Genomic DNA, 11,661 nt, shown 5'->3' with positions numbered 1-11,661 from the left:
TGCCCGATCACAACACAACAGAAAGCAGGATAGGAGTTGAACTAGCGATTTTATTTTATTTTATTTTATTTTATTTTATTTTATTTTATTTTATTTTATTTTTGTTTTTTGGGTGTGTACTTTGGGGTGCTTCACTTCTTGTGGATTGTTATTTGCTACCAGTGTAGTCCGACAAATGGACATCAGTTGGATGTGAATGGGCATGATTAGGACGAGAGAACACAGTCCTAAGTTGTGCCAGGGAATATTTAGGTTGGCCATGAGGAAGAACTTCTTCACAGAAGAGGTGATTAGATATTGGAATGGGCTGCCCAGGGAGGTGATGGAGTCACTGTCCTTGGAGGTGTTTAAGGAAACATGGCACTTAGTGCCATGGTCTAGATGACATGGTGGTTTTAGGTCCTAGGTTGGACTTGATTATCTCAGAGGCCTTTTCCAACCCAGTTGATTCAGTGATTCTGTGACAGTGGACAGTAACAACTACATGGCCTAGTAGCTGCAATCAGTGCAGTGAGGAAGCAGCTGACCAGCAAGTAAATGCTATACAGAGTATGCCTACATGGAGAGGCAGTATGATATCTCAAGAGAAAAGTGAAAAGACAAGTAAGACAAATGCATGCAAATTCCTTTTTAAAAGTAGTATGGTGAATTAAAATTTATTTTTGACATGAAGAGGAGAGTTTCACCACAGCTGGAAGAGTAGTTGGTCAGAATGAAGTGGTTTAGTGCTGGTAACTCCAGACTTTGAATAGAATGGGCTACCTGATGATTTACCCATGTTGAGAAACAATTTCTTTTGTCTGGGAAAGCTGCCTCCATAAGACAGGGTGGCCACTTGGAATGTGTAATAGATGCCAAAGTAACTTTTGTCTCCATTATATCTCAATGGTAAACCACATGATGAGTCTGGTCCTGGCAGGAAGGCTGTCAGTGAAGTAGTCTGAAATTCTTGGATTTTGCATGTTTTGGTGCTCATGAAGGCAACACAAGATTTTAGATAGATAAAATTGCCATATATGCCAATTTTTTTTCAAACAGTAAAATTATAAGTTAGAAATGTATAAAATGACTCATTTTAGTGCCAGAATATATTATGGGAAGAAAGACAGCAAATGAGGTCTGAGTTTAAAGTATACTGTAAGATCTTATTAATTTCTAATTAATAATAGTTTCTAGTTTCAACAAGTTGAGTGTAGATGTTGGTATAATCTAGGTAATTAACAGCAAGAGTTGCTAACCTGTGGTAGAAGTACTCTGTTTTAGACTGTAATGTAAGGATCCAGTATTCCCTCTGTGCATTCATGTACAAAGATAATTAAGAGGTTTCCCATTTACCATCTTTTATCTAAGACACACATATTAAATTGCATTAATCTTTCTTGAGAGATAGGACAATCCATTGTTTTTGTCATTTATACGTTCTTTGTAATTTGTCAATGTTTCTGTTTCTTTTATAGTCAAATGAAAGAAAACCCTGCTCAGTGCTCCCAAATGTGAGATTAGCCAAACTGGTGTAAACAGGAATTATTACTTCACTGGCTTTAAAAATCAAACCTGGTGAATGCATGACTTGCATGTACAACATTTGCTTCTCTTGAAATAGTACAAACTCTTGCCTATCATGTGCTTTTCCAGGGATGGCTCAAGGATGAAATGTGCCATATTTCTTTTTTTTTTTCTTCTAAATCTAGTATCTGTTACTTGTTATGTTTTCACACACATCCTTCATTTCACAGCCCCTTGAAATCTCAAGTATTTTTCTGTGTATTTCCCACCTTTTCTCAGCAGTCTGGTTGGTGAATAACTCTGTCCTGTTTCTGCTTGTATGGGATAAAATTGTGATTATTGAGGAGTTGCATTTGCCAAAACAACCAAAATGAATAAATAGAATCATAGAATATCCTGAGTTGGAAGGGACCCTTCGGGATCATATGATCCAACTCCTGGCCCTGCACAGGACACTTCAACAATCACACCATGTGCCTGAGAGCATTGTGCAAATGCTTCTTGAACTCAGACAGGATTGGTGCTGTCACCACTTCTCTGGGGAGCCTGTTCCAGTGCCCAGCCACCCTCTGGGTGAAAAACATTTTCCTCATATCCAGCTTAAACCTGCCCTGACTCAGCTTCATGCTGTTTTTTCAAGTACAATAATCATTAATTGGATGGGTTGCTTCAAAGCTGGAAAATAGATTTGTATACAAAAACTCCTTGTAAAAAGAGGCAAAATAGACTGAAGAGATCTAGTGCTTTTGAATGCTTTAACTTAATTAGTGTGTTTTCCCTTGAAATCACTACAGAAACTGTAAGACATTTTACTTTATCAAGGTTTCCTGTGCTTGGAAGAAGGAACTAGTGAATTTCAGTCTTAGAAGCCTTTCTGTACGTATAGCACAAAGAGAAGAAGGGTTATTTGGAATAGAGAAAGGGAGTTTGCCCATATAATTGAAATAGTCAATTAAATAATAGTCTGGGTAGGAGATACTGTAAATAATATGATGGACTCTAATGTATTTTGAAAGAAAATATCTCTTAAAAAAATTTTATTCCAGGTCTAGTCCCAGGTGGTTTCCTGGAGTTTTGTCTAACTTGTAAAAGTAGAGATAGCATTTTGGTAGCTCTCTGAGCCGGTCTGACTTGGGGCCTGTGCACTCTTTCTCCCCCCTCAAGCCAGCACTGACTTCATGTGTTGGTTTGGGGAGAAGAACAGACTGAAAACTACACTTGCTTGCAGGAGTGTTTCATGTCTGGCTGGGCAAGCCCCAGGGCTCATCTGTCTGGCCCTCCAGCAGTGCCGGCTGGAAAGGTGGCTGTGAAGCAGAGAGGGATGGGCTGCGTGGTGCACGGGATGGGAGGACAGGGCTCATGCAGCCCCAGAGAGAGGCTGGGAATTGGATCCAGCCTCAAATGCAAGATGGACACGTAGGCACAGGATAATAGCTCACAATGTCACTGTGTGTTCATAGCATATTGTTTTTTGTTTCTAACCGAATTGTTGGTACCTTCTGTGCTAGTCTCTGGCAGCTGCTGAAGGTTCTGGTATTTAATAGCACAATTTCAGTCCATTTAATGGAATAGACAGAAAAAATCATGATATGAAAGAAAGAAAAGATGTAGAAGGCTGCTGCTTGGGAGGAGGATAAAAAGACACACTTATAAGAAACCTTTATTAGACCTTATTTTGGCATAATTATGCCTGTACAAAAAAAATTTAGTAATATACAACAGGCCAAAGACACAGCCAGAGATTGAAAGGCATAGTTGCACCAGCCTAAGTGGATCTTTTAAAAATAATCAAGCAGTTTGAGGGAGGGGGGACTTTTTGACATAAACTTATGTACATGAACTCCAGACCTGTTTATCTCGATGCTTTGCATAGACCTGAGTCTGCAGTTTTAATTTTTTTTGCAAAGTTAAATCCTCTTAATTAGAAATCAGCTTGACTTCTGGTAGTTCCTGAAAAAATCTCTTTGTATCATCTGGCCCTACTGATCTGTATTTAATGTAATTCTTGCACTAGCTTATTATCCTTTAACCTCTGGAGCAATTTTTCATTCGTCTTTTAACTCCACACAATTCTTTTTAAATGCCAGAAGAAGAATTCCTATTTGTATTGTAGTCCTAACGCTTATTTAATCCTTCTTTTATAATAGTTTTCTGTTTTGTCTTACTTGTAATAAACTACTAAATCCGATATTGTTCTGAACCCTTTAAAACTAATTTGCCTCCACTTGTATTGTTTAGACTAATATGTTTTCATGAAAGCTTTCTGTGCCTGCTTACTTACTTTTGACCCTGTTGACCAATGCCAGCCAAAATTGACAAAATCGTGTCAGTGTAAAGGATTTGAAATTTTTACAGGTTTTGTGAAATCATCAAGTTGCTAGAGGGGGAATGACCCAAATTAACATTACTGCTAATGGAAAATCTTCAGCATGATTTCAGGTTATTTCCTCTGTTAGACCTGGCTTAAACTGGCCAGCTACCTGATGTACAGCTCTGAACCACTGGATGGTTTTGCTGGTCTTGGACAAGCTTAGATAAGGAGCACTGCTGGGTTTTACAGCAGCACCACAAGAGCTGCAGTGGCCAGAGGAAACTTGGAGTTTGCAGTGCAGATGTGAAGTTGTGTAGGTTGTATATGTGAGATAAGTGATTCCCACCTCATCTTGAAGTACCACAGCTGAATGATTCTTAAAATTGAGATCTGTAAAGCCATAATTTCCATGGAGCAGGCTTCAAATCATGTTAATCAGTAAAATTTTGAGTTTGAAGGTGGTGTATATGCTGATCTACCCATGATTCCAGGGCTTGATAGCAGTACATTTGTTGAAGTTTAATGTCTGTTGGCATATTCTTTAAATAGATCCTTCTTTCTAAGAGGGGAAAAATCCAGAAGGAGAATGTATTTGTAATCTTTACTTACATCTTGTAGCATCTCTGCTTTGAAAAAATAAAATAACGATTTTCAGACTGGAGTTGTTTCTTTTTATTTTTTAATTTTTTTTATTTTCAGGAGAGGTTCAGGGTTGTGCTATGTTTTTTACCAGTGTCTTTTCTAAAAGGTGGCTCAGGTTGTTTGGGGGAAATGTGACATTACTGGTTGTTGGCATTCTAGGGGATCTGGTAGTAAATCCAGCATATTGTCTTATGCATTCCCTTCTGCACTGAGTATCAGGAGTAATTCACGTTGTTGACAGCTGCATCAACACGTGAAACTAAACAAAAAGCCAATAATAGAAGAGGCAAGAAAGTGAGAATTGAGTACCTCATTAGTAAACTTTCTTTCTGTCATGATAAGAGGGGCAAATAGTGCAGCCTGTCCTTATCTGTTACCACAAGTGCCTTCTTGCTGAAAACGTTGAGGTGAAAGAGAGCTGTTTGTACATATGTGTGTTTGTGAATATGGGAGCAAGTGGCTGACCCAAAAATCATACACTGTGGATTTGTGTAGAGACTTTAAAAAGTTTAAATTTGTTTAATTAGTTACCCTACTTTAAGCTTATGCTTCCAAAAATGCTATAATAGGGTCTCACTTGTACCCACTGCAAACATTAAATACGTGGTTTGTCTGCCTAGAAGTGTGAGACATTGTGTTAGTTGTTACTTGAGGTGTCTTCTGCAATAGAAGGGTCACATCTGTTGATTCAGAGATTACCGCAGTGTGTATCCTGTGGTAAACTAAGCAGCAACTCCAGCACGGGCTGGTTGAAGAAACATTTATTCTATTTTGAGACATTCTTAGTCATCCCTGTTTTGGTCTCTGACGGGTTACAGGCATTACTTCTTATTCTCTCCTAGTAAAGCTGATGGACAAGTTAATGAGAAGGCCACTTTGTCAGGAACAGTTTGTGGTGCTGGAGGATGTGAATTCATAGCCCAAATGTGTTGTAGTGCCAGCGGAAATTGGAGAATATGCTCCACATTTTGTTGTGTGTTGGTAAAACTCACAGTTTACATCACACAGGTATGGAGCAGCTGCTCAATATGGGACAAGCATATGTAAGAGGATCTTTATTAGTAGGGAATATGATACAGCCCTCCTGTGTCCTGTAGAGAACATTCAGCTATAAATGTTTCTTCACTGTTGTAAATAGAAAACTTTAGTAAAGTAACTTAGCTTTAATTTAGCTTTTTCTAAGTGTTAAACCTGCTTATTTGATTGTTTTACTTGTGTTGGTGTAGGCTGTGTGAAACACAAAGATATCCTTAATTAATAGTATATTTTGTCTTGGGTTTTTTAGGTATGCAGGTCTAGTACATTTTGTGTTTAACTGACTTGTTACTTTAGTGAAAATATTTTCTCTTGTTCAGAATTAAAATGCTTTCTGTGGGGACTTCTGATGCCAGGACTCTTTTGAAGACCTCGTTTGTTGCATGGTTTAAAGGAAGATGATGTTGTTAGTGAATTTGGAGCATCCTTCAGGAGGCTGGTGACCCTTCTGTCAGCGTGTGTGCTGTCATGGACAACTTCAAAAGGTAAAGGCGGTATTTTTGTAACTCTGTTTCAAATTAGCACTCTCATAGAGGAACCACTGGGTTTAGATTAACACTCCGAAAGCTCATTCTTTTCACTCTTAAAACCATTTACAATGTTATTTTAAGAAAGTAAAACCATTTACAACGGTTTTAAGAAGCTGTATCTTCACAATGGGAAGGTGTATCTTCAGATATGCTTTCAAAGTTGTTTACAGCGAGAGCCAAATTTCATTTCATACTTGAATTCATTTCCCTGAGTCAGTGCAATTTTTTTTTCTCTTAATAAATCTCTGAAGATAATGCTTATTTTGACCATTAGTTTTTTTGTTGCTTGAGGGCTGGTTTTGGCTAATATTTCTTCATAGTCTTCTCTTTTTTTAAACAAAAAATAAAGGGGAAGTAAGGTAAAAAGTAAGTGGGAAGCCATGCTTAGTAGCTTCCAACTAAACAATTGTCTTACAATAAAATACAATAATTTATTAATATTGTAGTAGCAGTACTTTGTTTAAGAGGATATTTTAAAGTGCACAATTTGCTTTCTAAGAATGCTGTATCTGCTCATCTGTGTTTATTCATTCTGTTTTATCAGCTCTTTTTCAAAACACCACAGGCAGTTAATGCACCTTATAAAGGACTCCTCACTTTTTACATCTTCCTAAGTCCTATCTAGATGTCACCAGTGTTTCCCATGTTAACAGTTCTGAGCATGTTTTACTACATGTGCCTTCGGCGCCGAGCTAGGACAGCGACGAGAGGAGAAATGAACAGTCGGAGGGCTATCGAATCGAACACCCGAGCCTTACCTATCAATGTTGAAATAGTTCAGTATGCCAAAGAAGTGTTGGATTTCAGCTCTCACTATGGCAGTGAAAACAGCATGTCGTATACCATGTGGAATTTAGCAGGTATTCCCAACGTGTACCCTAGTTCTGGTGACTTCACCCAGACTGCTGTCTTTCGAACTTATGGGACCTGGTGGGATCGTTGCCCAAGCGCTCGGCTGCCTTTCAAGAGGACACCGTCCACCTTCTGTAGCCAAGACTATGTGGAACTTGCTTTTGAAGAACCAGTTTATCCCACTGCAGTGCATATTCTGGAAACCTATCATCCTGGAGCTGTAGTCAGGATTTTGGCATGCTCTGCAAATCCCTACTCACAAAATCCACCAGCTGAAGTAAGGTAATTTTTTTCTCCTTTATGCTTTCCTGTAAGATGTTAAATGCCACAAATAGGGCTGTTTAGTGAACCTTACTTCCTAGTATTTATCATAGTTTTGTATCTGGCCCACTAAAATTTTCTTTATTTTTTCATGTTTTTAAAACTGTGGTGGCTCGTTTTGATAGCAACTTCAGAGATGTGGATGTTTTGTAGGAATTAATGCATCCCCTAATATCAAATTTAATTTGTGTAATGATAGTTTTGGTGTTGGAATTTTTATGGGCAGTAATTACTATGTCTGTATAAAGCACTACTTTTGAAATGGTAGGTCTGAGCTCTTCCTCCAGTACGAAGAGGAAATTGTGTAAAAGAGGCTGAGGATTTATGGTTGCTGTATCATCCTGCTTCAAGTAGCCATAGACTCTTTCTTCTCTGCATGCTTTAGGTTGCATGTATAGTACAATCAGGCACTGTAACTATTCGTATGGAAATGAAGCTGAAACCAGAGGCACAGAACACTCAGACAAAAGGTGCCATTTGTCTGATCTTTATTTTTGGTCTGATCAAAGGGTGTGAGCTGCACTTTCTTTTTACACTCACTTCAGCTAAAAGAAGCAGATTTGATGCTCTTGGTTTTCCTTATACTAGGAAGTCTTGATGAAATTCCAGTTGCAGAGTCAGGAGTGTGGTAACCTGGGGAATGGTAAGATAGTAAAGAAAAACACTGTGTATGAGGTAAGAAGCTCTTAGTGAGGAGGTGGGGAAATAGAAATGGAAGGAGAAAGAGAACAGCTCAAAGCACATGGTGGGGAAAACTGGGAAAAACTGCCAGTGTATGCAACTGAAACATTCCATATCAAAAAGAGATTAAATGATACCAAAGATATAAAGGAAGGCAGAGCTGATAGAAGAATTACTTAACAAAATGTATCCTGCAAAAATTAGTATGCGAACAAATACTATATTGCTATGATATACACACTTTGGTGGTATAAACAGTGCTAGTATGGATGTTGGGTGATTTTTTTTTCCAGACTTACCTTTTACAGATGCAGCTAAAAAGTATATTTTTGAGTCTAACTTAGTATCCCTTTCTTCCTAATACTAGGCCATTGATGTTCATTCAAAAACCCTTGGAAAATCAGGTGTCATGGTTTATTTTCAAAATTCTCGACTAATATATTTTGTATGATTCTGTCATCTACTGTGGTTCATTGCAGTTGCTTGTTTTACAGGTCAAATGAGAATATGTTGTATAGCTCTAAAGTAAATATCCAAATTCAAGGAACAGTGATAGGTCAAAGTAATAATGATAGGCCACCTAACTTTAGCAGTATGAGAGGATTTGGCACTGTAATACAGAACTTATTTACAGAATGGTATGTGGTGAAGGCAGCTTTAAGACTTTTAAATTCAAAACCTAATGTGAATTGACTTTTGGGCAATTACTCTGTGAACTTCCATTTTTCTTTTTTATGATATAGATTTTACTTCTTTATGATGGAGCACAGAATGGAGCAAAGGTCAAGAAATGTTAACTGAAGGACCTATTTAAATAGGTGCACAAAAAAAAGTTGTTCAGAGAGTTAAAAGGAGATGAAGTGAAAATACTAATATAAAACTTCGGGGTATGTGCTTTATGACTTCTCTTGGGGTGTGGTCTGAGTGAAAGCTCAGATGCCCTTCTTAATAGAAGATTAAGTTTCTGTAGGATATGGCTTTTTAATTTGTAGTCAAGAATCCCTTCTGTCCTGCCTACATAGGTTAACAGCATTTCTGGTTAGAAAAAGGTTGTCTCAGGCATCCTTGGAAACAGTTGTCTGTGCTGCCTCTTCAGTACTTCTTAGTCTTGATGCTAGAGAAGTGTTAGAGCGACCTGTTTTTTTTTTTCTGTTGGCTTACCTTTCCTCAGCAAGACTTGTCTGTTAAGAGCTGCACATTTGGTTTGTCTCCTTTCTTCTAAAGGAGGCAAATGTCTTATGTATGGTGTCTTGAAGGGAAGATGTAGGAAGCCTTTCTCCACATGAGGTACACAGTATTTTTTCTCTGTTCATTTGCTCACCTTTATGAGGGGAATAGGAAGAGTTGCAGGAGTGCAGTCTCTTTTCTGCTTTTGTTCATGGTCCCTTGTTTTGACTTGCAAAAATTCTCTGAGATACCAGCTAAGAATTCTTTTTTTGAAGATGAAATGCTGCTATAATCTCAGGTGATTCCTTGTTTAACTGATGTTTTGGTCTTGAAGCACTGCCATGCTATTTTCTTCTGTTAAAAAAGGCCATGACCTACTTACTCAAAAGGCACTTAGAACCTTGTTTTCCTCTTCTGACTATTTTGATACTTGGTTTTAAATCACCTTATTACCAAAGAAACCTTTCAGTGCTGCTTTATCAGCTGTATCTGTTTCTGAACACCGGTGTAGAACGGGCAGGTCGTTAGCAAAGTTCTTTTTCACCAGTTCTTACTTTTGATATACAAAGAAGGCCAAACTAACAGTGAAGGCAAAACTGTTAAGAGGAAAAAGTCTGTTCAGACTTGCTTAAATGTTATGTTATGTTATGTATGTACTTCCAACTAGGTAATATTTTTTTTCTTTGGCTAGTATTTAGAACAGCTCATTCAAAACTTTGCTGTGTGCAAAAACTTCTAGGCTACAAGAGTCTCTGTAAGGAGCTAATGTATCACAGTTCTTGCTCAAGAGAATTTTATGTATTCTTGTTAAAAAAAGGCTAACATCCACATATTTGGTCAATATATTACTTTATGCTTCAGTTGCATGAAAGAACAACTCATGCAGGTTTTCAGAAAATGGTCTTTGGTCATGTTCCTTTGTTGCTGGTGCACTGAGTACTGCTGTCACAGCTTTGTATGATGCTGGTGAGCTTTATTCAGAGTGTCTTTAGAGGTGGGGTCAGATCTTCATGGAATGGGAATAAGCATTTACTTCTCAGAGGGCATGTAATTGTTTCTAAGTAATCCTAATGCTTAGAACACAACAGTTAGTTTGAAAGTTTTTTTCGTTATGGTTTAACTGGCATCCAGCAATTGGAGGATTCTCTGTCCTCATACCTTTTGCTGCTTTAAACACAGAAGGCATTATATCACTTTTCTCCACATTAAACGATTTTTAAAAATCATAAATATCAGAGAAACTGCTGTTCTACAGCACATGGAAATCTTTTGTGGTTTTCATTTGTGCCTGTCATACCTTGGCTGGTGAGAAGTGTTGGTAATTCGTTAAACTATACTAACATTCCATGTACAGATCTGTTGCATGAATTACCTGAGTGCAGAAAACCCAAGAAAAAAATTAATAGTCTGAGGTTAAGAAAATATTGTAACATAAAGTCTCAGTTTTTATATGGTGAAGAAATCAATCCCTATTCTTGATTGTGTTGCGTTATGATTATTATACTAGTGTGGCCCTGGGACTTCGTACTGTAGTGCACGTTCTCTGTAGGGTTTGGTGACAATGCTGAGTTGTCACCAAGCTTCAGCCACTGGAAGAGGCAGAGCTCTACACACATGTGGTGGGGACAAATGCAGCTGATAGTTCAGCATGAGCTGAACCCAACCAAGAGAGTTTTCTTTGTTTCTCATAGTGTATTAGATTGATGGGTAAGATACAGCTAGCTTCTGTGTTGAGAAAAATGTTTTCTTTCCTTTTTTTCCCCCTTTTTTACCCAGAAGTCTTACTCTTGGTGATTCCCTAATGGCTTCTTCAGTGTCAGCCCTTTTGAAAACATTTTGATATTCTTAATAGTTAGCTGTTGTTAGTCTTTGTTTAAGTGGGAGTCACCAAGTAAAAAATATTTTTTTCAGAAGTTTTTCAACTTTTTCCTTTTATAAAAATAACTCTGGTTTTTAAGTTTGGAATATAAAAGAAAAAATTGGTCCCTATTCTCCTGTTGTGGTCTTTTTTGACTTAATTTGATAGTTGTTTTTAAGTCATATATGTCATAGTGACACTGTAGAGGCAGAGCTCTACACACATGTGGTGGGGACAAATGCAGCTGATAGTTCAGCATGAGCTGAACCCAACCAAGAGAGTTTTCTTTGTTTCTCATAGTGTATTAGATTGATGGGTAAGATACAGCTAGCTTCTGTGTTGAGAAAAATGTTTTCTTTCCTTTTTTTCCCCCTTTTTTACCCAGAAGTCTTACTCTTGGTGATTCCTAATGGCTTCTTCAGTGTCAGCCCTTTTGAAAACATTTTGATATTCTTAATAGTTAGCTGTTGTTAGTCTTTGTTTAAGTGGGAGTCACCAAGTAAAAAATATTTTTTTCAGAAGTTTTTCAACTTTTTCCTTTTATAAAAATAACTCTGGTTTTTAAGTTTGGAATATAAAAGAAAAAATTGGTCCCTATTCTCCTGTTGTGGTCTTTTTTGACTTAATTTGATAGTTGTTTTTAAGTCATATATGTCATAGTGACACTGTATGTTCATGTGCTTTTACAAAGGTTCAAAATCAGAGATTCCTAACTAGTCTGGAATGTGTGGCTATACTTGGGGTGGTATTTCATAGCG

General features: G+C 37.6%; 1 protein-coding gene across 1 annotated transcript in view; it reads left to right on the top strand.

Annotated features, from left to right (window-relative positions):
- Positions 1-311: 311 nt before the first annotated feature.
- Positions 312-11,661, top strand: part of FBXL4 (F-box and leucine rich repeat protein 4) — a 65,569-nt gene continuing 54,219 nt past the window's right edge. Inside the window, exons 1-3 of the mRNA XM_008637735.2 lie at positions 312-603; positions 5,815-5,979; positions 6,569-7,158. Of these exons, the coding sequence (XP_008635957.1) occupies positions 6,650-7,158 (509 nt within the window). The 5' untranslated portion in view covers positions 312-603; positions 5,815-5,979; positions 6,569-6,649. The remainder of the gene's footprint in view (positions 604-5,814; positions 5,980-6,568; positions 7,159-11,661) is intronic.

Source organism: Corvus brachyrhynchos, unplaced genomic scaffold (genome assembly GCF_000691975.1).
Source record: "Corvus brachyrhynchos isolate BGI_N302 unplaced genomic scaffold, ASM69197v1 scaffold14, whole genome shotgun sequence".
Classification (NCBI taxonomy): domain Eukaryota; kingdom Metazoa; phylum Chordata; class Aves; order Passeriformes; family Corvidae; genus Corvus; species Corvus brachyrhynchos.
The sequence above is the reverse complement of the archived record's forward strand: the minus strand, read 5'-3'. Positions and strand labels throughout refer to the sequence as shown.